The 27,133-nt window shown below is 43.0% G+C and overlaps 1 protein-coding gene across 4 annotated transcripts in view; it reads right to left on the bottom strand.

Moving 5' to 3' along the window:
* SPTBN1 (spectrin beta, non-erythrocytic 1) overlaps nt 1–27,133 on the bottom strand; it is a 258,319-nt gene that overhangs the window by 7,124 nt on the left and 224,062 nt on the right. For all 4 annotated transcript variants that reach the window (XM_015421214.1, XM_015421216.1, XM_015421215.1 and 1 more), the window contains 9 exons: nt 21,567–21,771; nt 19,807–20,181; nt 18,734–18,978; nt 15,117–15,255; nt 14,493–14,577; nt 13,372–13,568; nt 11,545–11,648; nt 10,189–10,252; nt 2,021–2,259 (listed from right to left, as the gene is read on the bottom strand). In XM_015421214.1, the coding sequence (XP_015276700.1) occupies nt 2,021–2,259; nt 10,189–10,252; nt 11,545–11,648; nt 13,372–13,568; nt 14,493–14,577; nt 15,117–15,255; nt 18,734–18,978; nt 19,807–20,181; nt 21,567–21,771 (1,653 nt within the window). The remainder of the gene's footprint in view (nt 1–2,020; nt 2,260–10,188; nt 10,253–11,544; nt 11,649–13,371; nt 13,569–14,492; nt 14,578–15,116; nt 15,256–18,733; nt 18,979–19,806; nt 20,182–21,566; nt 21,772–27,133) is intronic.

The raw sequence follows: 27,133 nt of genomic DNA, 5'->3' as shown, positions 1-27,133 counted from the left end.
AACTGTTTGTAGTCACATACTACCCATCACCTGCTTTGTTCCTGCATTGGTATTTCCTGCCAAATGGACATTTGGTTATCAATAGAATGGCCAGCTTCATCAGCACTACAATGGAGCATCTTGACGCCTAGGTTTTCACACTTGTCCAGATGCCATACTCAGAGTAAGGTTTTAGGTTACAATATTGGCCACCCCTTCAGGTAACCTCCCCTTCCCATAGGCAACCAATAGGATTGTTTTTGGGATGGACTAACAGGTAGGTGGGCCAGGAGGTTGGCACAGTTAACACTCATCTCTTGGACTCCCTATAAAAGGGAAGGACCACTCACCTGGCCCTTCCTAGCTAGCAATCCCCACAACACCCCCTATCTGCTTTTACTCTCCTTGAGTCCCACTTGCTATCCCCAACCCTTGCCTCCTCTAATCTCTTGATCTGCAGTCAAGAGACCCACACGTTCTGGCTGGTTCTGGTCATGTGTGAATTCCTTTGTTTCCATTTCTTCCCCTCCATTCTTCATTGGAACAACCAAGCTGCAAGACAGATAAGTATCGCCCACCATCACCCCTACCTGCTAATGCAACTGTGCTTATTTTAATACTGTAATTCTTAGGAACTTGATTGAATGTGTGAGTGCATCAGTATTGTTTGTATGAAATATATTTTCAAGTAAAATACATCTATTTTAACTACAACAGCCTCGAATCCTTTACTGGTAACCCTTGGTGGGAACAGGACCTTGGTATAAACTGGCAAGAACCCATTTATAAATTGCCAATTGCTGTAAATAAAGCAATTTGGTTAACAAAAGGTGGGATATAAATGAATTAATAAATATAGCTGAATATAATAAAGTACTGATATGGAGCCAAAAAGTAGAAATCACTAATGTTGTCGTATAAGTCTATGAGTAGCAGCATTCTTTGGAAATGTTCTCAGAAAGTGAAACTGTCATGTGCCCTGAGTCTCAAATCACTAACCTTGGAGGTATAGCTTGTTTATTTGTGGTAAACTGAATTTCTATCTTACCTTTACAAGGATACATAAAAGTGGCTACCATAAATGTAAGCAAATGCAGTTTATACAACTGGTTCAATTAAAACACCTTTAAAATGACAAGATTGGGTTGGAAGGCAGCTAAAACTATTAAAAGAGAACCGCCTTGCAGGGGAGCATGATTTAAAAATCTAATTTAATAAAATAAACACATTGCCAGAACAACCACCAGTCTGCTCGAAGCTACACAGAATAGGGGTGTGCATTTTTTTTTTAAACGGTATTTTCCAGTTTAAGTCAATTGGACTTTTCCCGAGAAACCCCAGATACATTTGGGAAGCTGAAATATACCTGAAAAATACTGATATTTTCAACTCGGGTAGATCTGAATGCATATCCCTAATGCAGAATACAAAGGTTTTTATCAACCTCATGAATACAGACATGGAGGTTGTTTAGTGGGCCTTTTTGGACTAGGAATTTCACAGTGAAGAGGCTGCTACTGAAAATGCTGCTTCTTGTACACATTCTGCAGACCTCATTGTTACAAAACATTTGAAATTGTTGCTCTTATGATACGCATGTGACACAAGGCGCTATGCTGTTTCAAGGGGTGGTGTTAAGTCACTGCAAGCCATCTCTGTTGACAAAGGTCATCCCACCTGATGCCACTGACTGAACTATATATTATCTATGCAGACACGCAGTGGCCCATCCTACTCTTTCTGCTTGAGATCCTTCTACCTGAAGATAACTGGGACTGAACTTTGGACCTTGGGAAGGCAAAGGAAGATGTAAAGATCTGAAGCAACAACCCCAAGAGCATAATGCTACTGAAAGTACCACGCACAAGCCAGCTAATGAGAATACATGTCTAGTTCCTATTGCCTATCTCACCATGCACTGTGTCTAGGGTTGGACAGGAGAGGGGACTCACCGCAATATATTTTAGTTATATACAGAGGCAATCGGACCAGAACTCATATTTATTATCCAATTGTTCCATTTCCATGCAAACTACAATACCTGTTTGATGCTTTCTTGTTGTGTGATTCCCATTCATGTTTGCGATGCAAGAAGCCCTCCATTTGAGCAGAAGGTATCTCTTGTGTTTTGGCTGGGAGTGTGGCGGCAGTTTGAGCCTGGAGTCCCATCTTGGCTTTGCGATCCGTGGTTGGGGAAGGGACTGGACTCGTCTCTTTGGAACTTGTCCTCTGATCTGTAGCTCCATTGACCATTTCATTGGCTTCCCTGGTTTCTCCCATCTAAGAAAGAGGAGCAAACAATACAGCCTACATTCAGTAATGAGGAATCAAAAAGCCATTTTCTTAGATGAAAGATCTTAATGTGCATTTGCAAATCTTGCACACTGTGTGCAGAGCAAGGTAGCCAGGTAAAACTACTCTTACACCCCACAGGGGAACAAAAGGGCCAAAGGAATTAGAAGGTATCAGTACATTAGTACCCAGTTTATAGAGGTGAAGAAACTGGGGCAGGAGAGGAGATAAAACCACCTGTGAGAGTTTTACTGTACTTGGCTCTGCTAGACAAATCCATAATAAGCCACGATCCAGCAAACACAATCCATACATGCAACAAGGATTTCTCCATTAAAGTCTATGGAGAATTCCAGTGCCCCATGAGTATGGGGCTTTGCCATCCTGTAACTGGCAATGGAAAACTGTCCATACAGAGGTCCCCAGATTGTGGCCATATTCTTTAATTGTATGCATATTTTACTGCTCATACATTGCAACAATAAGAATCTTACTTTTTTGAGCACAGAAAGAAAAAAAGGCATTTATTCACATCAGCCTTCTTCTATACATTTATTAAAATGACTGCTGTTGAATCAAAGCAATAATTTTAAAAATGTATTAATCCAGTGAAAGGTTACTGTCACAGGAAAACCATGATTAGCCCCAAAACTCTAGATCAGTTTCTGCAAATGCTATTTCCTCCTTACTGCCTACCCCATCCCCAGCATAACAACATAATCCGAAGACAACATGCAGGTGTTAGGAAGAAAGAGGGCAACATGCTTTTTCATCCTGCCTATCACCCTAGTTAAGAACTTGGATCTTCAAAGGCAGGCAAAGTTAAAGGGAGAGATAAATTAGAATGCAATAGTTCAAAGGTCAAACTGTCAATTTCTTTCAAAGTCTCTAGTGAACTTTGGAACTGGGTGGATCAGATTGTGTGTTAAAGGAACTGGGAAAACACTACAACCACTCAACATCACACGTCTATTTACCCCCAAACAAAGACAGAACCAAGCCTTTGGCCATCACTCGCTTTGTCAGTCGCGTTGCCCGTTGTACTGTAACTGAGGTGCCTAGAGGGGGCAGCTCTGATCGGCCACATTCTTGACGTCTTCAGCAGCCATTTCACCCTCAAATCATTTTAAATCGGAATCCTGAAAACTTTAATCTTTCGCAACGCCAGCTTAGTCCCACTCGGGATCAATACATTTATCAACAGATTTTGGCTTTTAACTATGTCAAGGAAAAGCCACTGGTAGCAGCCCACGAAAGGTTACACAACTGGAGAGTGGGGTTATTATTAGCGAGTTACTAAAGCCCGGCGCTGCTCAGTGCTTTAGTAGTAGATTACAAACATACTGTGCTGTTTTTACATGGAGGACAAGCAGGGACTTGTAAAGGGCACAAACATTAACAGACATTTCCACTGCTCTGACCGGGTTTCGGATAACTGAAAAGCAGTTGGGAAGCTGTAAATTTGTCATTTATTTTTTGCAAGTATTATCTGTGTCTGATCAATATGAACAGTGGTAATCTCCCTTCCCACAGCTTATCAGTATGTTTGCCAACCTTTAAAGACATGCAGAGTTCCGTTAGCCTCCATCCTTCCTTGCTAATACCAATGAATAACATAAGCCAATTCAAAAAGTCTGTATCAGAATATAGGCCAATTATCGCTTGTATTCAAGTTATACTACTTTGCATAATTTATTCCAGAATTTGAGGAGTTTATACATAGGATCATATTTAAAAAACAAAAAAAACAAAACTTCTAGTGCTTGGTCTAAATATGTGAGTAATCCAAAATTAAATATACCTGCACTGGACTTAGAGGGCAAAATCCACTTAAATCGAAACTCTGCAGCTCAGGTAGTGTCCTCCCAGCTTTAGTTTTCTAACCTGCACTGGAACAAAATGTTTCTTTGTATCCCCCCCTTCCATTCAATTTTATCATCAACAAATTTGCAGTTTTGAGTGAGAACTGTCAGTTCTGGAACTCTTACCAGACGCTCCTGCTGGTGTTTAGCTTCCAGCCTGCTCATGAAATTTCTTAATAACTCAGAAGTCAACTCAAATGTTCAGCTGATCAGTAGTTTTGATAAGAAGAAGGAGATTGGATTTATACCCCGCCCTTCACTACCCAAAAGTGTTTCAGAGCGGCTTACAAACTCCTTTCCCTTCCCCTCCCCACAACAGACACCCTGTGAGGTAGGTGGGGCTGAGAGAGCTTTTGACAGAAACTGCTCTTTTTTTCAAGAACAGCTCTTATCAGAACTACGGCTTGCCCAAGGTCATCCAGCCAGGTGCAAGTGGAGGAGTGGGGAATCAAACCCGGTTCTCACAGATTAGAGTCCGCGCACTTAAACCACTACACCAAACTGGATAAGTGGCAATGTTACTTAACTGGTGCTTATTCTGACCCGGATGGGTGGGAATGGGATATAAAAAGACACTATGGGAGTGTAGGCTTAGGTTGAGAATCAGGGAAAAAACCAATTTAAGAGCAGTTAAGCCTTGGAGGTTCCAGGAAACAATGAGAGCTTGCTGAATCTCCTTTCTTGAAGATTTGTAATGAGAGAATGGGTGGCCAGATGTCACAGATCACATCAGGCTGGAGAATTTTTAGGGAGACCCATGAGACTGCTTCTACCTAAAATTCTTTATCTGCCATCTGTAAACTAGACGTGCGAGACAGTCAGTAGCATGGAGAATATATTGTGTATGCAAACTCTGGGCCCAATAAACAGAAGTTCTGAGCTGGGCTCTCATGGCTCTCCCGTTCCTGTGGAGGAGCACTTGGGCAGTCATGCCCTCTGTAAGCCAGAGGGTGCGTTCAGACAGGGGATTTACAACGGTTAGGGTGCCAGTTCCAACTGGTGTACTTATGGGCGTTCACGCAGCGAACATCTGCCTCCCGTCCCTAACCGTTGTAAATCCCTTTAAACCGTTGCACTCTGCCACTAGGTCCCAACTGGTGGTAAACTGAGTGCAACGGTGCACCCCGGCATCTGATCACTCTCCACCGTTCCCCAGCTACTTCCGTCGGAGGCTTCCGGCTTTCCCCCACCATTTTTTTTAAACCAAGCGATATGCGCTTGGGCGAAGCTTCGCCCTGAGCGTTTGTTAAAATAATTTTTAAAAACCCCTTACTTTAACTTCCCGGAAGAGTCCGGGACTACAGGGAGGCCAGGTTGGGCTTTAAACTTTAAAGGTAAGTCCTTACCTTTAAAGTTTAAATGTAATGGGGGGGGGGGTTGAGCATGCGCAAAAATCGCCATTCTCTGAATGGCTGCCTATGCGCATGCTCAAACTGTCCTTTAAAAAAAATAATAAACGCCAACGCCCGCAGCGTGTAAGCGGGCATCCAACGGAGGGCTCCGCAAAATGGAGGGTAAGTGTGATCGCGTTTATGCCGGCAGAAACGCCCCGTCTGAACGCACCCAGAGAGTCAGGCACACAGCTATGGAACAAGAAGTGGTGCTTCCTGGAGAACAAAATATTCAGGGCCATGTAACTGGCTACTGAGTAGCCTAAAGTTTGGTTGCCTGCAGTGCAGCAGGTGGAGGTTGCACCAGCACAGCACAAGATGGTTGTGGATCTGGCTCTTATTGCCGCGCTAACGTCTCATTAGACAGCGAATAGTCCTGTGGCCTGTTTTTATAGGTGTTTCCCAACAACAAACTTAAAAAAGAAAAACAAATACATATGCAAATAATGCATGATGACACACATGGGAAAAAAAAGAACAGAGCTAAATAAACTTTAATGGAAACATGCTTTGAGCATGCAGAGACAACACCATGGATGACAATTGTTAATAACAAACAACAGATAAACACAAGCACACTATGAATACACATTTCTTCATTGGGAGATTAATTGCAAGTCAATTTAGTGGCTATTCTTGAGGTATTTAAATCCTGACCATAACATGCAACGTGGCAGCGGAGGATGTGACTTGAAATACCCCTTTGTTTTTTTCAAAGTGCATGAATCCATCCTACATTCAGTTTATTCCCTTGAGCCTCTTCACCATAAGATGAGGAATGAAGAGGCCTGTGCAAAGAAATTACGGCCTAGAAGTTGCTCTGTGAGATAACAATTTGGAGATATACTTTTTTGGACCACAAATGTAGGCTATGGTCAACAGAGGAGAGTACTGTAGTGCCTCACTGTCTGAGACTTTACACATTTTTCTAGTTTTTGTATCGAATGCTAGCTGTATGTAGCCAAAATCAGAAAATCCAAAATCTCTTAGGCACTCATGGCTTTGAAACAAAATAGATCAGAATGCTCCCTTTACAATTCAAATGTCAAAAGGCACTTTTATGATTCCTGCACATTTTAATGCACTTTGAGGGGCAGAGACCCAACAACTAGTTGTAGAGGAAGCACCAAAACATGTAAATACATTGATAAGGAGAAATCTTTTTTAAAAAGCATTAAGAAGCTATCTGCTGATATCCTGACAAGAGAGAAAAAAGAGAAACATGCATGATGATGTAGAAAAACAAGTTTGCAAAGCAAGTATAAACGCTACTCTCATTTCTGATCTCACAAATTTCATTAAGATATACTTTATAAATCTGAGCTTTGCTAGTATACCCTGTATAGACATAACAAAGAAAGTCAGATTTATTACACATAGCTTTGGTAGAGACTAAGAACTGATACTGTAGCAAGTGATGATCACAATGTAAATACATTCAGGAAAAATGGCTATAAAACAAAATGAACATACATCCACAAAAAACTGCAGTTAGTGCTGATTACTGTCAATACTCTCTGGTCAATGAAAAATAATCATATTGTTACCTCTGATTGTGAAAGCAAGAAGATAATTAAAGGGATGACCACTCTATATTGGGACATTTATCCGTAAGATCACTTAATGTGAATTAGTAACCTTGTTTTAAAGTGTGTGTTTATGTATGACTTGATGGTTCCCATTTACAAGTAATCCCTGGATAAGAGTGTGCCACCTGTACTCATGGTGGGCTGGGCATGCAACCTTCACTTCAACTTTCACCTCCTATGCATATATTTGTATTACAAACTTTTATCAGTCTTATAGCAGTTGAATTGTAAAGGCTTCCCCCTAAATATTCCTGGGAAATACAGCTTGGTGAGGGTACCGAGTGTTCTCTCAATGAGATCCTGAAAATCCCAGATTGAATGTTTCCCATAATTCCCTGGGAAAAAAGAATAGTTGTTCAATAGTGGCTGTAGTGTTAGGCTTGGATGAGTGAAAACTAACAGTGCAATTGTAAACACCATTCTAAATCCATTGAGGCCAAGGGCTTAACCCTTGAAGGGTTTAACAAAAGCATCCCCATTCAATGATAAAAGATATCAAATGGTCTTTGTTGAGTGACTGCCTCTCAACCTAACCTCTCTCACAGATTTGCTGTGAGGAGAAAATTAGGTAACCCCCCCCCCATATATGCTGCCTTGAGATCTGTGAAGGTTACTTACAGTTGGAGGATGGGTTCCTGCCCCCATCGCACTGTTTTTCTGCCCCAAAATAACACCAGCTCTGTGTGTCAGTAAAGAACCCTTCCACCTTGCCATTGTGGGTTGGAAAAATGGCACCAAGAGAAGGTAAGAATCCCTCTTCTCCCCATGCCATCATGGTCTTGATGTGAATTATGTTCCTGCAGCACTCTTGAACAGTTTTCCTGGGTGCTAGAAAATGGGGATGTGTCCCTGTGGTGAACCCAGGGACAGTGTCACATCTACGTGTGCCCCTCGGTAGCTATTTTGCACAGGCTGCTGCATAATTTAATTGAGATGCTAACCCTATGAAAAGTCACATGGAGAAAGCTCTTTTGCTTACCGACATTGCATTTAAATTGCACCATAAACTCAATGATCAGAGATTTCAAAAAGGCTCTGTAAAGCAGTCCTGAAAGTGGAAGCTTATGTATGCACCACCAGGTGTTCTCATGAACCCTACGTCTAACAACCCTCTGTGATGGACTGTTTTGCAGAAGAGAGTTCCATCTTTCTTCTCCCACAGCTTTTTATTCATGACTACCTTCCCCATTCTCTTTGGGTACCACCCCTATTTCCCTTTGGTAACTTTGCCACTAATGCATAATCCTATTTCCCTCCCTCCTCGACAGTTCTCATCTTACACTTCCACTTGAGGGAGAAGGGAAGGACTGAAGCTACTGATAAAGGCAAGCTCCCCCTTTACTGAAAAAACAACCAGTCATTGGAAGGATGGCATCAAGGTGGTCCTCCAGTCCACGTGTCCCTCAATGGGACTCCCCCCTACACAACATCACAGATGTTTCCTCCTCCCCTGGCCCGTATGTAGGGGAAATTATAGAATATTAGAGTTGGAAGGGACCTTGCAGGTCATCTAGTCCAACACCCTGCAGTCTGCAGGAGCATAGCCAAAAGACAGCCCTACAACATACCCGAAAGATGGTCATCCAGGGAAGAGGAAACAGGAAACTGTATGTTATGTGTGAGTAGATCAAATCATAAGGGGGGGGCATTTCTCTGTTTTTTCTAAACATGCACAGACAAACATGGTGGAGGCAATACAAAGAGTGAAGAGGAATACAGACTTTCAAGACCTCTTCTGACTTAATTTACTTGGCACAATGGAAGGACAGGAACTGAGTGGTTTCTCACAATATAGACACGTGTGCATATTCTCTGGGATTTTAAAACATTTTTAAAATGTCATTCTGGTGCTCTTAATTTAATTTACATCATTCCTGAAATTGCAAAGCACCAATCACCCTTGCTGTAGTAAGCATTGTTCAGGTGCAGATTCTCTTTTCACGGTGACTGTTTAGCCTCTTACCATCTGCTTGGACCCACCCACACACACACATTCCAAATCATGATTGACCCTTCTTTAAAGGCCTGAGCTGGAAATCTTTGTACAAATCACATTGATTTAAATGGGGCTTATGAGCTTCTACCCCAAAGAGCTTCTGCCAGTCAGAGTAGACAGTACTGATCTTGACAGACCAAGGATCTGAAGGCAGCTTCATGGGTTCACGTCTCTGTGTTCTATAAGATGGATGACTGAATCCTACACCTGCTCGCTGCTGCAAATTATTGTTATCTCCCTATCAATCTACTGAGTTGTTTTGGTGTGCTATGAGAATAGCAGAACCAAGGTAGAGGCAAACTTGCAAAGATAACAAGGAACCAAAGATCAAGCGGACTGCTTATTTTTGGAGCATCCCTGCTATTTAGCTTTATTGTTGGCTTGCGGGTCCATTTTGCTTGGAATGTTAAACAATTTGCTAACTTCTAGGCTTTTTTACTCTAGATACAGATGCTTCTCCCCTCCCTGCATTGTACCCCACTCCCTCTCCCCAACCTTTTCTGCCAGACTCCCCTCCTATCTGCATGCTGTGATCATGTACACATTTGCTGATAAAGCTCTGGCTCACTAGCATGGCTACACTTCAACCTGTTAGTAATAGCTCAAAGCGTCATACCTGTCAGACTCTTACGTCTCATCTTCCTGATGATGAGATCTGATTACCTTTCACTACCCACTTAAAGGGGGATGGCTTTAGCTGAAAAAATCTATTAATGCAATGAAAAACTCACAACCAAGAGCATGACACAAAAGTGTTGTCCCAGTGCAACTGAAAATATTCAAAGCAGCAAGTATTAAAATCAAGCGATATACAGTAAAAAAAAAAAGTGGCTTGCTGGGTGTGAGTGCGTGTGATGGCTGTTAAATCAAAGTTGAATGAATGAGCTGGGGATGGCAGGAGAGTAGAAACAGTAAGGGGAATTTTGCAGGCAAACAAATCAAGGAGAAACCAAAAGAAAAGCAGTAAGCAGCCTGCAAGTGACTGTGTGGTTTCAGAGTCCAGACCGAGGTCGATCACTAGAAGTCCATCTGCTATTAAAGTTTTTGTAGTTTTGGTAGGTTTGGGAGCGGTAACTAACCCGGGGAGATTCCTGGTCTGGTGGCAAACCATTCTGGGAGACCTGTTCTCCTTTTGTGCCATCCCTGTGGAAAGAGAGAGGGGAAAAAACAAAACAGCAGTACATCAGACCAATTTTCACACACAAACCCATTCACAGCATATCTGCCAAAGAGCCCCAGCACACTGCAGAAGGCTCTGCTCTGGGGTGTGCTCAGTTCATATGGGACTCTGGCCAGGCCTGTTGGACTTCACAGCTGCCCAATGAACTGAGAATGTTGCTCTCACATGGCTGCACTCTGAAGGGGGAAAATTGGTAGTGGCAGGCCAGTTATCTCTCAGGAAAGCTTCTCTGCCATCACTGACCTTCTCATTTGAAGAAGAACCCTGGGGGGGCGGGTGTCCCTAAAACACAGGTAGAAACCCACTGCACTGGATTCCATAAAGGCAATTTTCCTTAGTTTTACAAATGTCACTGCCTGCACAAGTTTCGAGCTTGAGCCTGAAAATTCTTTATCTGCCATGAGGGATCTCAACAGATGAGACGGATTTCCTCAGGGAGAACCAGGCCTTGCGAGCAAAGGCACAAGTTCTTTCATAATCCACTCCTGTAGCATGGCTCCAGACTGTGTAGACAGCTGAGAACCGACTCCACTTCTCTACAGTTCAGTGCCCTCTTGGGGCACACCTTAATCCTCTCACATCTGTGTAGAATTTTGCTGCCAAAATAATTGGTTTTCCCTCCAGCAGATGTGATGCCCTTTCTCAGATTCCTTCACAGGCTTTTTCGTCCCTTCAGTATCCAACACAAAATCCTTGCCCTTACCTGCAAAGCACTTCACAAGTCGCCCTGCTCCCATTTTATGTCTTAACACTTTCCTGTTCATGGCTTTCCTGTTTCCAATTTTACCAGCTCTCAGGCCTTCACAAATCTCCTGTTCCCTTACCTGGCTCTACTCTCTCTCGTGCTGTCTCTTATTCTTGAATCTGCTTCCCAAAAAACTGGAGTAGTACCCTGTCCCCTTCTTTTCTTCCAAACCCTTCCACAATATGCATATGTATTGACAACACTGATTGATTTAGCCTCTTAGTCTTTGTTTATGCTCAGAGACAGTCTCAGGTACATCTACTACTTGCTACTTCTCTCTGCTCCTTGGACATTTCTCCCATGGCTGATATTTAGACTGTACACTCCTCAAAACGGGGAGAGCTCTCTTTTGCTTCTGCTAGTCTGCAAGGGGCTTTGGCTCATGGGTAGGCAACCAGAAGGCAATTTATTTGTCCCTTTTCAACAGGCTTCCAGGCTTGGCACTTCATACTCTTCACTGAATCAACTTTTCATTTTCTGTTGCCTGATCCAGACAACTCACACACTTACCGTTGCTGCATCTCCTCTCCAGTCTTGGGGCTTGGCTCTGGAGAAGGAGGCTGCCTTTTCCTCTCTTCCTCCTCTTGCTGTCTACGTACTTCTAACAATTCCAACTGCAGGGATTATGAAAGAGAGAAGCCATTTTAACACACACACACACACACTTCAGCTTCCCTTATTATTGAGGCTAGAGCTGTTAGCCAAAGCAATAAGCCAGCCAAAAGCAGAAGACATAAGTGATGACATGTGATTACACACACACACACACTTCAGCTTCCCTTAGTATTGAGGCCAGAGCTGTTAGCCAAAGCAAAAAGCCAGCCAAAAGCAGAAGAAGACATAAGTGATGACATGTGATCAGCTGGGCACACCTGGTGGAGGCAACTCCAGAAGTGATGGATTGGTGGGGGGAGATGTTTACCAATATGTCTGTTACCCAAAAAAGGGGACACACAAACCTAGCTGCTTCTTGAGGACTACAGGAGAAGCAGATAGGCTCAGTCTAAGCAGGGAAGAAGTCAGTATTTTAAAAGTGTAGGAAAAATCAGGTAAAGCAACTTCTGAGATCAAAAATGCACTAGCTAATGCTGATGCTCTAGAAATAAATAGTTATCACTCTAATAGAAGCTTGATGGTCTGAGCATTTATCAAATGGGGCAGTGAAGTGAGGCCAGCTACAGACAAGGCAGACATTTCTGTATAATCAGGGGACTTTATAGGTATACAGAAAAAAAAATTGAATTAGAAAAAAGAAGAAAAGACACCTTCTATCCCCCCAAACTCAAAGGCCTCAGCATGCCTTAGGAGACATAAAATGGAGTTTGAACAGTGGTAAAAAGGGAGTGGGGAGAGGAGAATGCAGAAACTGACCTAAGAACTTAATAGTATTCTGGGAAGGGAGAAATTTCCCATACTGATTCCCCCTGAGACTCCTCAAGCATCTTCCAACATGAAGTAATAAAACAACTTGCCTGGCATGTTTATAATACAGCAGCAGAGGTCCCCAACTTTTTTGAGCCTGTGGGCAACTTTGGAATTCTGACCCAGGGCGGTGGGCACAGTCATGAATCAGCAGCCACAGGAGGTGGGCAAATCACAAAATGGCTGCCGCAGGAGGCAGAGCCAACAACAAAATGTTAGGGAGCAAGGTTGCATATAACTCTAATAGCACCTCTTCAATAGTTCAGATGGAAGCCTCGTTTAATAGGATGCCTTTTAATCTGCACAACCAATCAGAAGCCCTGCTGGGCAAAAGCCACACCCACTTTCTAAAAGCACTTGGTGAACACCAGGAATGGTGACAGTGGGTGGTGCCATGGTGCCCACCGGCACTACGTTGGGGACTCCTGTAGTACAGCTTGCATGTTTAATGAGCTTCACAAACATTATTTCAGGATAACTTGTAGGAACTTGGTTGAGCAGATCAGTTTTATTCACATCCCGTATTGCGGTGGCCAGGTGGAGAGTCTGTGAGACAGTGGGTTGCCTTATGACCACCTGGGGAGATTGTAGTGAAGGTGATACTTAAATTGGTGACTTCTCAGGTGACCATCTCTGTCACTGTATTATGCCAGCTCTCAGTTTAGGATCTGAGAGAATGACATGAGAGGAAAGTGACCTGAGGGTGGGGTGGGGGGGACACAGTTCAAGGAAACCAGAAACTACTGCCTAACGACACATGAGAAAATAGATAAACTTTCTAAGAAAACTGCTCATAAGTACTTCCGTGTCATCCAGATGATGGAGAAACCACGTTAAACATTGTGTCTTAAGCATCAAGGGCCTCATGAAAATAAATTGCGCTGGATTTTTAAAAATTAGCTCCTTGTGGCTCACCGTAGTAAGTCTTTCAAGTGCTGCAAATCTCTCATCCCAAGTAGCTGCTGACTTCTCAAAGGCCTCGTGCCTCTTGATGAGCTTTTCCACTTCATCCACGCTCTGCCCAATCTCACGACTTGACAGGTATGGCTCCTGCCCTAGCAGCCAGGCCTCGGCGACGCTGGCATCCCTCGAAAACTGGTGTACCTCCAAAACTAAGCCAACGTAAGAAACAAATCAATACTTAGGCCAGTCAATACTATATCATTGTGTTCAAATTTCTTTAAGATAGTTGGTGTTCTCTTAAAAACTTTTCTGTTTTCATACTATTTTTGTTTCATATGTTTCTATCTTTGGATTCAAGCCCAAGATTTTTGGGGCATGAGCTTCCAAAAGTCACAGCTCCCTTTGTCAGGGCTTTGACTCTTGAATGAAAGGTTATATCACAAAAATCTTGTTGGTCTCTAAGGTGCTACTGGATTTGAATCTAGCTGTTGTGCCGCAGTCCAGCACAGCTACCCTCTGAATCTACTTCATCTTTGTGTTCATCTTTGTTTTGTACACTTTCTCTTTTCCCCATCTTTTTAATGATAGCCATAAACTTTAGTAACAGCTGAAGTCCAGGTGGGTAGCCATGTTGGTCTGAAGCAGGAGAACAAAGTTTGAGTCCAGTGGCACCACAGAGTTTTATTTTGATTATAAGCTTTTGTGCGCACGCACAGTTCCTCAGAAATTCAGTTCACACGTGGGGTTGGCTCATTTGTGCAAATCACCCATTTTTGCAAATGATTTCATGAGTGGGATGGCCATAGTACACCTCCAGTGTTATCACTTGGATAAAACTGTGTATATGGCTTTTCACCACCTAGGGAAATGACCAGTTAAGCTCTGACATCTAGTGTAGTGCGATGGTTAGAATGCCAGAGTAGGATCTGGGAGACCAAAGTTCAAATCCCCACTTTGCCATGAAAGCACACTGGGCCAGTCACACATGCTCAGCCTAACCTATCACACAGGGTTGTTGAGAGGATTTAATGGAAGAGAGGAGAATGATCGTAATCCGCTTTGGATCCCCACTAGGGAGAAAACCAGAGTATAAATGTAAATAAAAGACAAAAAGACTGAAAAGGAACTCTTACTCAGTCTCAGCCACTCCCATCTGTCTTCCCACTTGTCAATCATTTCTTTTCTCTTTTCTGTCAGCTGCAATAGCTTTTCTTTGATCTGAAGAGCAAAACGATGGAATGTTAGGCCTGTGTTCCATGCTTCTTATAGCCACTGATCATAGCGGCTGTTCTTAGTGCTCCTGGACCCTGGCAATATCACTAGGAGACACCTTTTATTTTTCAGTAACTTGAGAAGTTACACTTCAGGCTTTCTTCTCTGCAGAGCTTCACACATAAAGTGACCATAAATAAAGTACAGCAAACATTAAAAGAAACCAGACTTAGTTCTCAAAAGACAAAGGATGCCTCTTGCTTATTGTGTAGTTCCCAGAGGGTCAACAGTAATGTGAGAATGTGATTTGGCCAATAATAATGTAAGAATTAAAAATAGCTTCTGCCATGCTTATACTACCTCTTGAGAGTAGAATAATATTTTTAATAAGTAAGGCTTATGTTGTAAGATCTTTGGAGGATAATGTAAAAAGTCTTGGTGAAGAAAAGAGGAGATTCAATTAACACCGATGGATGTGATGCAATTTAGCAGTCCTGATGTACTTCTAAGCTGCAGCTCTCATGCAGAAACAGAAATAATCAAACCTCTTCTGATGCATAGTGTTTCCGTGCCAGCAAAGATTTGCCCAGCTCAATACAGGTCGTAAAACTGTCATTTCGGGCATCTATTTCTGCTTTGATCCCCTGGTGATTGTTCATCAGCAATTCCACAGACGAAACATCCCTAGAACAGGCCAAATTCACAGTCATACACAGAGTTACAAGTACACTACTTTAATAAAGACTTCTCAAAATCCACAGATGAAATTCCACAGACGAAACTTCCTTACAACAGGCCAAATTCACAGTCATACACAGAGTTACAAGTATACTACTTTAACAAAGTATTCTCAAAATCCGTTTTCAGCTTGCCACTATTCATGGAAGGCAAATCGTGCAAGTTCTTCTGATGCAAGTCCATGTGGAATCTAGTATACAATGTGCATCAGAATATGAGAATATGAAAATGTATACATACAAAGCCCGACTGTACAAGTAGCCCATGATGCATTTCTACTAGTCCCTCACTGGCAATCTGTTAAGCCTGGCTTTGCTTTACGTAACTCTCTGCTTTGCTTTGAAGATAATGTAGGCTTAGCAAAGTTTGCCAAAGCAGAATTCAAAAGGGAAGATTATAAGACCCATGTCAGAGACAATATGCATCAGATACAATGCAGATGTTGAAGCAAGGGTAAACAATTTGGGACGCTTGTGGCTGACTGTTGTTATGGTTAAATAGTGCTCAGTTGTGTTATCTTCAGTTATATTACAGTTTGGGGGGGGGCTCTGCTAGCAGAGAGTAAGGTCTGAATTATTTGTAACATTGGTAGGTAAGAAAAACTTACTTGTCTGATCCTTCATGCACCGTGTGCAATGCAGATATGCACACAACATTCAACTGCAGTGTCCACACAGGTCATGGAACTCTGGCATGCTTTAGTTGCATGCAAAGTTTTAAAAGACACACTGGGTGCATGAAAGATAGCAAGCGTGAGATCTTTGCTACCAGCATTGTTTTAAAAAATCAGTCCTGACTGACACCTAGTTCTCCCTGAGATGGTCAACCTGTATATCAACTGCATCAGTTTGATCTGTAGGTGGTGCCATTCTACACATTGAAAACCAGTACATCAGAGAGAGATTTGGAGTTTGTTATTTTATTTTTGCTTTTAAAATGAAAATGTTTTAATTATTGTTGTAATCCACCTTGAACCATAATGAAAGGTGGGATATAATTAAAACATTTTCATTTTAAAAGCAAAAATAAAATAACAAACTCCAAATCTCTCCCCCTCCCTCCCTTAAAAGATGCCTGCCGATTCAGACTCCCACAAAAGCCTGGCAGACAGTATGCGTACTACTCCCATTCTGCAGACACTCCATCGGCTGCCCATTAGTTAACAGGCTCTATTTATGGTACTGGCTGTCACATATAAAGCCCTTCATGGTCCTAGACCATCTATATACTAATAGCCAAATCTGTGGATAGCTAAATCTGCAGATCAGGCCCACTTACACTGAAGTAAGACTTCCCTGCAAACTTGGGGGCCTCCCCAGAGTTGCAGAAAAATCTGAAAGTAAGAAAAGAAGGTGCATGGGGGTACTACAAAACCTAAAAATAAGAGTACTTCTGTTTGCACTTGCACAGAAATGTCCAGCAGACAACTCAAGCAGTGTGGCTGTGGCTGTGTGTGTGTGTGGGGGGGGGGGAGGGGAACTATTTTTTTCTAATGGCAGCTGGAGGGAAAAAGATGGCCGGGGTGGAAGGAACCTTGGGTGCTGGCAGAGGACTGGAACCTACTCCAGCCGTCAGAGCTCTCAAAAGGCAGCCAGGAAACAGCTGAGAGATGGCTGGAACTGGCAGAGGTGGCAGGAGGAAGTTCAGGCTGAAAAAAGGCAGCTGGCAAAGATAAGGCAGCCGTGGTGCAGCAGCCTCCAAGGATAGAGAGATGGGGGCTGGGAGAGTCCTGGGGAAGCCACAAGGTCCCAAAGTGGCAACAGCAGGACAGAGCAGTGTCCACCAGATGCAGTGAAGATCGGCAGTGGCTGGACAAGTCCTGGGGATGGTGGCAGCAGTGAGACAGGTTGGGGGGGAGTGCCCACCATCTGCCACAAGAGCTGAAGTGGCTGCAGGGCAGTAAGAAAGGCCAAGAAGACAACAGCCCTCCACAAAACCATAGGTATTGGTGAGGAGGGGGCTGGGGGGGCAAGCAAGTGATGAGCCACACCCCTGAACTCTGGAATGACCCGAGGCAGGCAGATGTGCAGGGGGTAGGAGGACCAGGAGAAAAGGAATGACAATGTGGGGAGGGGAGAAGGACTGACAGCATGGGTGAAGTGAATGGAAAAAAGAGACAAACAGATTGAAGGAATAACAGTGTGTGGGGGGAATGACTGTAGCTATGGCTGAAATTGAAAAAAGAGACAGAAACAGAGAGAAGGAATGACAGTAGTGTAGGGGGTGATGACAACAGCCATGACTCAAATGGGAAAAAAGAGAAACAGTGAAAGAATGACAGTACTTGGCGTGGGGGGTGGAGGAATGGCAGTAGCCATGGCAGAAATGGAAAAAAGAGAAACAGAGAAATGGAAAGACAGTAGCTGCAGTTGGTGGTGGTGGGGGGATGACAGTAGCCATGGCTGAAATGGAAAGAGACAGAAACAGAGAAAAGGACTGACAGTGGGAGGGGGAAAGCTAATGGGATGGCTGCCCCCTGCAAGTTCCTTGCGGGTCCCCACTTGTCATATCTTATTTCCAAGAAAGTGTTAATGGGACTGCAGCATGATTATATGTGTTGTCCTCCCTTACCCCTATAAAGCATTGTTAGTCCCCTGTGAAATGAGTAACTGTAAATCACTCAGAGCCAGCAGCTCTGCAAGGATTGAGCGATCAATAAATTGAAAGATTATTTATTTATTTATTTATGTGACTGACAGGCTAAGCTCCACCTCTCTCTAAGAGCAATCAATGAGTGAATGGAATGTTGAGAGAAGGAGATTTGAAAAACAGCAGTTAAAAATGACAGTTAGGGGTTAGCAGAAGAGAGAAGCCGACAGCTTAAGGGCTGAGGTAAAAAAGGTTTTCTGACAGAGGGGAACTGTATAGAACAGCTGCTTGGAACAGGATGAAAATGGTAAATTTGTAACTAAGGATCCCAGTTGTAGGTATAGGATCTCAGTTCAAAAGTTCAAAGGAAATGAAACTTTGTTTCTTAGACTTTACTTTCCTCAGTATTTTGTTTCTATAAATAAAAGTTTCTCGTTTTGATTAACCCTTTGGGCTGCATGTCTAAGGGAAAGAACCACACACATACACAATTTAATAACTCGGTTTACATTTATACTATAGGATATGAATGACTGGTGACAGTGAGTAAATGAAACAGGGCTTTGAGCCCCAAGCCCAATAGCACTGTGTGTGTGAGGGCTGATAATAAAAGGGGGCTAGTCTACCCTGTCTGTGGATGTCTCTGGGAGTGAGAGAGAGGATCTGAGGTGCAAGATGGCCATGACTGTAGATTTTAAAAGAGACAAGAACAAGAAGGGTGGTGAGGGTGACATCCTGACCTATTTATAACCACTCTATGTGAGTGGAGAAGGGGCAACATTAGTACATTACAATCCTGACAGCACCCCTGCCTTACACTGGATGTCCCCATTACCTTGGTTTCTCTTGGGCTTCAATCTGACGAATGACATCTTCCATCCAGAGCATGAGATCACGGACCATGCTGAAAAAGCGGAACTTGTCCCCTGTGTCTACTAGCCGGACCCTGCGTCCCTCACAGGCATCGAGCAAGGCCTTCCATGCTTCCAAAACTTCATTTTCACGCCGCTGGATGTCATCAGCCTTGTCTCCAGCATACGCTGACTGAAGGCGGGCAGCATCCTCTTGCAGCTGTCTCACCTAGTGTCAGCAAAACAGAAAGACCTTAGCCAAGACTATTTTATTGGTCTGCCATCTGAGACTGCTCACATACCGTGCCAGCTGCAATAGCAGCATATGCAAGGCTGTGCTAATGCTACAAACCCTTGGGAGCATGGAAAAACCACAGAATGTAGTAGCAGACAGAGAATCTCGGCATCTCCTTTTAAAAAGTGCCATGTTTTTAGCCTCTATGGCTACTGATATTATTGAGAGTATCTGTATGGCACTAGCTGAAATCTCTGAAAGCAGAAGATTTGCTGAACGTTTCGAGAGATTAGGGAGAAAGTTTCAGTGCTCAATATAGCTCCTTTCCTCCTTCCATGACTAGTGGAGAAGAATAAATTATGCAAAATAAGAGAAGTCATGTAAATTTGCTTAACATGAATGGGCTGCTGAACTAGGATCAGCAAGGTGTGGAATTTTTTAAAAGCATTCTGCGAATGCTGACCATAATGTTACTTCTGGAGATTCAGGCAAGTGTTTCTATTGCATCACTTAAATATTATCTCGTATGTCAAGGCATGCCCAGATCATTTCCAATGGGCAGGCCATTGGGGTTCAGATTTTTCATGGCCAAACCTCAGATTCACTTTTCTTAAACTGCAGCAAGCAATGTTTTACAATTTCCACTTTTTATCTGAAGGATGTCAGCATCAGGCTCTTGACACTTCAGCGAACAGTTAAAAGAATACACAAGAAGACAAGGGAAAAGCCAACAAATCCGAGAAATGAAAAAATATTTTCTTTCAAAGCCCAATACTGTGCAGTTTCTTGCTTTTGGGAGACTGTGATAAAACAACTGCACACCTGTGTTCCTAAGGCCTGAATGTCATGTTCAAAAGTCGTATGCATCCTCTGTAAGGTCTCTACTGTGTTCTGATCCCTCCCAAGCTCTTCAGGCAATTTCTTGTGTTTGTCCTGTATTCTTCCAAAGATCTCCTTGGCATCGTGATAAAATTTGTGCAGTTCATAAGAGGCTGCTAGGATCTGTGTTCTCGTGTCAATGAGTTCCAGGAGGTCAGCCCAAGCCTCGTTAAGACCATCCTTCCATTCGGCAATAGTGGCAGCATCCGAATGTCCAGAATTGATGAGCTCGTCTGCCATGTGGTTGACAGTATCCACACGTTCCTGTCCAATGTTTCCAGTGTCTCGGGCAAACTCACGGAAGCGCTCTTGCAACATCTAGAAAGGGAAAGGAGTGGTAAAGAATTCAACAAATGATTACATTATCACATGTTGAAAAGGAGTCAAACACACGGTATGTATTACTGGAAAGCATAAGTGCATTTATGAATATAACATCTTTATCTATATCCCCAATTGTGTCTCATTACTATTCATTACTGTGGTGCAAGCAGAGGCTATGTCCACAACAGCTAAAGTGGCACTCAGTCCCTGGCTGATACAGAACAGCTGCTACTGCCAAACACAACTTCAATCATAGCAACTTAAAAGCCATTCCAGATAAGAAGTGTCTGAGAAAAATGCTTGGAATTATGGAATGTTCACCAAATATGCTTTGGGTGTGTGTTTACGCTGTAAGCCAATGCATAATATATACAGTACTCTCTGCCAATCTTGGCAAACAATAAGTAGAAGACACGGCCATATAATACGGTTGAAATTGATTAGGGTAAAAGAGGCTAAATGTAACAATTTTCATCAAAATTGGAGAGGGTTTACAGAACATGACAGAGCGTTCTTGAGCACTGAGAGAATATACTCCCAGGGATGTACTGCACCCGGAAGTGAATGTAGCACTGAGAGAATATACTCCCAGGGATGTGAATGATCAATTGGTAAAAAGTCTATAAAGTAGTTGAATATTTACTACAAAGTGCTGAAATATAGCAAGATCACAGTCTTATTGCCCAATGGAATGGGTTAACAGCCTATTTGGGTGGGAAAGTGGTGCAGAAATGTTTTAAATAAGTAAATAAATAAAAATTCCTAGTGACAACACAGTTCCAGCCTAAGCAGAATTACACCTTTGAAGTTCATTAGAATGGCACTGTGATTCACCATAGAATTCTAAGCTTTAGAATGGAACACAGAAGCACCCAAAGGTGTGATAAGGAGAGACTGAGGCTCACAAATGTTAGTGTGTGATCCACAAATGCTAGCTAGCTATACTTCCCCAATGCAAAAAGCAGTGATAATTTATCATCCCATGACAACCTTCTCCACATACTGTTTACTCACTCAACAAGCACCAAGCATCTAAATGTTTATTTGCACTCTTTTGCCCCACTAGAGTAGTTCTATTTCTTCCCATGAAGAAACTCATAAAGGTGGTCTTGAAGTGACTGATTTTTTTTAAGCCAAGGGGTTGTTTGTTTAAGTTAGTTTAAGTGGTCTAAGAATTGGAACATTGAACAGTTTTGTTTGTTTTTTTGTTTTTAAGTATAATACTGGGGACTGCAAGGTTTGGTTTGGGTTTCTAGTTTTGGCCCAGTATGTCCAAGAGTCTACTTTAGCCACAAGGATGATAAAAGTTGTGATATGCTTACTAAGATACAAAAAGTGAAAGCAACAAAAGGTGAAACCAGACAGTGGCGATATCTTACTGTCACATGTTCATAATCCTGTCCCAGTTCGTGGGACCCAGCCACCACTTCCCTTTCCGCAATCCACTGCTCCAAGTCATCCACCTCACGGTTCAGTTGGAATAGCCGGTGCCTCTCATCCAGCTTGCCCCTCCTTTCTTCTGACAGGTCTTTCAGGCCTGCGTACAACTTGTCCACCTTGGACTGCCGCATGCTGATACGTTCACTAGGGAGAAGAAAAAGAGGGTTAACACCAGTCCTGTGTATTTACTTAGTGTACAAAAAAAGGGAAAAAGAATGGCCAGAGCAAAACTAAATGAACACTAAAGAAAAGCATCACTTTTAGTATATTCAGTCAAGCTTTGAAGTCTGGTGAAACTGAAAAGGGGTGGGAGGTGAAGAATGTCCTCTAGAGGTTGCTATAGCTACATTTACGTCTGCAGCTCAAGACATTTATTGGGTGTGGATGTCTGGTTTCTTTCAATAAGTTCTGATCAACAGAACTAGTCTCTAATCCCTGTAAAATGCATGTTCCTGGCTCCAACACAGTAATTTTATTATTTGTGTTCCATCTATGTTATCATTCATTTGTTACATCCCCCCAAACACTTTTTTTTCCTCCAAGGAACTCAGGGTAGAGTATGCTGTCACCTTCCCATTATCCTTGCAACAACACTATCAGATTGGTGAGAATGAACAACAGCAACTGACCCGGTGTCACCAAGTGAGCTTCATGACAGAGCAAGGGTTCAAACCCTTCCCATCCTTGTCTGAGTCCAAGTCTCTGGCCACAATACCATGCTGCCTCTGACACATTAATCCACTGGTAGGCAACTTCTTTTGTTACTGGAGCCACTTCACTCTCCTCATATTCTGAGTCTTGTATCTGAGTCATGTATCCATGGTGTGTGTGGGGGGGATAGTCGAGTTCTACACACGTTTGGCAGCAAGCCTTACAGAGTTTGGGCCTCTGTAAAAAATATAGTATCAGCTAGGGCTTCCCAAACTTTAATAATGTAAAAAAGAAATGCAAATGCCTCATAAACTACCAACTCCTTTGCTGTATTATGAGTAACTAGAAATAAGGCCCGTTGTGGAAATAAATACAACGGGATCTAGAAAGAGGCTCGGCAGCAAGCCTTACAGAGTTTGGGCCTCTGTAAAAAATATAGTATCAGCTAGGGCTTCCCAAACTTTAATAATGTAAAAAAGAAATGCAAATGCCTCATAAACTACCAACTCTTTTGCTGTATTATGAGTAATAGGTTTATGAAGCATTCTCCCTGCCTCATTGTTGGTTAACCATTCAGAAGTTGACAGATTTCTTCTTATACCTGATACAGGAACAAACCTTTTGACTAAAATGAGCACTATTTTGTTAAAAATTGGGGTGGGAAGTACTGGGTCTACAAATCATTTATGTTTAACCTTTACTCTCATGAAATCATGACTGTTGCAGTTCTTCTCAGTCTAGTTTGATATTTTATCCACTACACCATATTGAAGTATCTAATCTTCCCCACCAACTGTATCTATATATCTAACAGCAAAGTCTGGCCCCCATCAGCAGACACCTAAATCTGTGGATCCGGGCCACACTGACACTAAACAGATTTTTATGAAAACTTAGGGAACACCCTAGGTTCAGGGGACACCCTGAAATGTTAATAAAATACATTGAGGGGTACATTTTCCCCAAATTAAAAATAGCATTGTCTACACGTGCAGCATTGTCTGCGCCGGGAGCTATTCCTGACTACAGGGATTGGTTCCCCTGGACAGAATGGCTGCTTTGGAGCATGATACCCTGCTGAGGTCCTTCCCCTCACTTAAACCCCACCCTCTCCAAGCTCCACCCCACAGATCTCCGGGAATTTCCCAGCCTGGAGCTGGCAACCTTAAGAGATGAAACTGAATTCTTCCTGACAAGGCCTGAAGGGAACTGCCTGAGCCTGCCCCATCCTCCATAGACACCAAAGCTTTTTGTGGCTTTGTGCAGCAGAGGAGTTAAGTGATCCCCCCCCCCCCCCCCCCCCCGCTCAGCTGCAGCAGATGCCGGAAACCACTCCAGGCCTCACAGTCACGGACACTGGGGGCCACTCCAGGCTCAGCCACAGCAGACAGTGGGAGCCGCTCTGTGTTCAAATTGGCTCCCAGACACCACTGCTGCTGCAGCTGGGCTTCAAGGTAAGTGGTGGGGCATGCCCATGCAGGCCTACTTGGGTGCATGTCCCATCTTGTTGACCAGAGCCTTTCTGTTGAAATATGTGGATCAGGAGAGTAACTACTTTCCTCTTCGTCACAGAGGCTAAGCAGTATCCCCAGAATTCAGTGGGGCTTACTCCTAAGTAAGTGGGGCAAAGACTGTATGTCAAGACTTGGAGCTGAATATTTATGGTGGCAAAATAAATGTTTTACAGCTGCTTTAGAAACCTCCTTTTCCCTTTTCTCCCAGAGTTTAAAGGCAACTGCCCCTGGAAGGATTTGAACTCTTTACCACAGGAACAAATAAAGCCGTGTATGTGGCTGGCTTGGATTGGTGGATGTGACTCACGTGGGCATGGAGGCAACTCAGGTGTCTCTATCTTTGAGAAGGTGATTTTCCAGGGTTTTTTAGAAAGAAAATTTGGAATTCCACAGGGGATATGTGTGGATTATTACCCCCCCACACACAAGTTTTGCAGGCCCCTTACTTGTAATGTTTATTTCTGGTCCATCTCTGAGGGCCAGAGGGAATCTATGTAATTATAGGGAAATATAATAAAAAGGCAAACTCTGGCTGATGAAATGTAACAGGATCTTAGAAGCCAGAGGTTCCACATACTGCATACATTACCGACCTTCCAAAACATGGACTAACTAGCCCAGGGACTTAGGAATTATCCCCATTTATCAGCTAAACCAGGAATTCCCAATTTTTGTATTCTTCGGGGCCACTCTATTCTCAGTAAAGTTAAGGTAAAGGTTCCCTTGCTCGAAAGCCAGTCAAATCCGACTCTAGGGTTGCAGTGCTCATCTCCGTTTCAAAGCCGAAGAGCCAGCGCTGTCCAAAGACGTTTCTGTGGTTATGTGGCCGGCATGACTAAACACCAAGGCGCACGGAACGCTGTTACCTTCCCACCAAAGTGGTACCTATTTATCTACTTGCAATTTCTTGCTTTCGAACTGCCAGGTTGGCAGGAGCTGGAACTAGAGATGGGAGCTCACTCCATCATGTGGCACCCGGGTCTCGAACTGCTGAACTACTGACCTTCCACAGCCTACAGTTCAGCGTCTTAACCACTTGAGCCACCGCAGCACCGTATTCTCAGTACAAGGGCTATAAGTGTATTTTGTTGAATAAACAGGCCTCTTCATAATGCAACATTGGTGACATTTAGTCCCACAGGGCAGTCACAGTCAAGGACTGCATGCACTCATCAAGCATAGCATTAATGTATTGAAATGTACTTTTATATATTACAAGTGTTCATACACTTATGTATGAAAATGTGTAATAGTCAAAGTACATTTTCACTTCGCACTTATGTATGAACACTAATTCTTACAGCTTGAAAACCACTGATATTCTCTTTAGCAAGAAAACAACAGGGACAACATTTTTACCATGCTGGAGGCTTGATAAATTTTCCACAGTGGCCAGATCTGGCCCATGGAGAGCTTGTGGGCTTCTCCTGATCTCAGTAATTAATTCTGAGAAAGCTATGTCAGTGTCGATTATTGTTAACTTGAAAGACTGCCACTGACTTTGAGAAAGCACACACAAAGTTCACCAAATCTGACTGTTACAAGGCTGTGGGGTTTTCCCCCTCAAAGATACAAGACTGGATAGTGTGTTAAGCAACCTTCCAGTTCTAACAATCCAACTCTATGACATTTCTCATGATCCAGAGGAAGGATGTGAACTTGGCTCAGAGAGTCAGGATTTCCGCCAGTGTTGAATGTTATTGATAAACAAATAATCCAAATCACTGAAAGGCTTCTTCCGGCCTGTGAGTTACAACTTCCACAGGAAACCATTTTCTACTGATGCATCTCTTATTTCCTGTCCACCAAACAACAGTTTATGAGCTCATACATTTGACAGATGTTGCCAACAGAATACATATATACAACTCAAATAGTGCACATGCACACCCGGCTATCTTAGCTGAAGAGATTCTGGCATCATCTGCCAACTCTGTGATCTCTGCTTGCCTTTTATTTACATTTTGCTATTTATCCTTCTTGTGCTTCTGCCACCAACCCCCTTGGTCTTTTTCAGGGGACAGGACTGCCAAAGGACATAAATATTGCCATTAGGGCCACAGAAATAGACAACTTTAAAAGAGGATTAGATAGATTCCAGGAGTATGGGTCTATCAGTGGCTACTAGTCATCACAGGGAACTTCCACATTCAGCAGCAGTAAACTTCTGAATTACCACCCGAGAACATCCCTAAGACAGCTGCCCCAGCACAGGAAAGGCTCTGAATTAGGGTTGTCAGCCGCCAGGTGGGGCCTGGAGATTTCCTGCTTTTACAACTCATCTCCAGCTGACAGAGATCAGCTCCCCTGGAGAAAATGGCTGCTTTGAAGGGTGGACTCTATGGCATTGTACCATGCTGAGGTCCTTCCCCTTCCCAAACCCCGCCCTCTCCCAGATCCACCCCCAAAGTCTCCAGGTATTTTCCAACCTATACCTGGCAACCCTACTCTGAATTCTACAGTTTTTTTTTAGAATACCCCTTTCTCTGACTTAATTTATAATGCAGTCCTAAGAAGAGTTAAAACCCTTCTCACTGACTTCAACAAAAACAGGAGGGCTTAACTCTGTTCAAGATTGCACTGTTATTCATCATACAACATTCCATACTTATTTAATTGTTCTGTTGAGGTCTGAAAGGACTTCTCTGACTAGAGAGTCTGACTCTGTCACTATTCAAGAATTGACATGTACCTGGGCTTTGCAAGTGCATCTTTCTGAATGAAGTTAGCTGCGTTCTTACCTTGGACTAATCTTGGTCTTTGTATGACAGCTGGAGCCCTTATAGGTTCAGGGGGCCTTAACGACTACCAACAGACAGCTTGGTAGACTATGTCTTGATCTACTGGCCGCTATATAACTGTTGATCTACTAATCCATATAAGTAACCACTAAAATCAGCCAATATACCAGAAGGCTAGAAAGTAGCAAATGTTACACTGATTTTTAAAAAGGGGAACCAGGAAATTATAGGCCAAGTTAGCCTAACGTCTGTCCCAGGTGAATTAGTAGAAACTGTAATCAAAGAATTGTTAGGCACATAGAGGGGCAAAGCCTGCTGAGGGAAAATCAGCATTGCTTCTGCAAAACCAATTTCTGCCTCACCAGCCTGTAGGAGTTTTTTCAGAAAGTGAATATAGATAATGGCCACCAGGTAGGAACTACGTACTTGGACTTCCAAAAGGCTTTGGACAAGGTACCTCACCAAAGACATGAGATAAGAGGATGGATACTCTTTTTGATTAAAAATTGGTTAAACAACAGGAATCAAAGAGTAGGAATAAATGGACAGTTCTCGCAATGGAGGGAAATAAGCAAGGGGGGACCCAGAAGGATCAGTATT

Source organism: Gekko japonicus, unplaced genomic scaffold (assembly GCF_001447785.1).
Source record: "Gekko japonicus isolate JY-2015 unplaced genomic scaffold, Gekko_japonicus_V1.1 scaffold261, whole genome shotgun sequence".
Lineage (NCBI taxonomy): Eukaryota > Metazoa > Chordata > Lepidosauria > Squamata > Gekkonidae > Gekko > Gekko japonicus.
The sequence above is the reverse complement of the archived record's forward strand: the minus strand, read 5'-3'. Positions and strand labels throughout refer to the sequence as shown.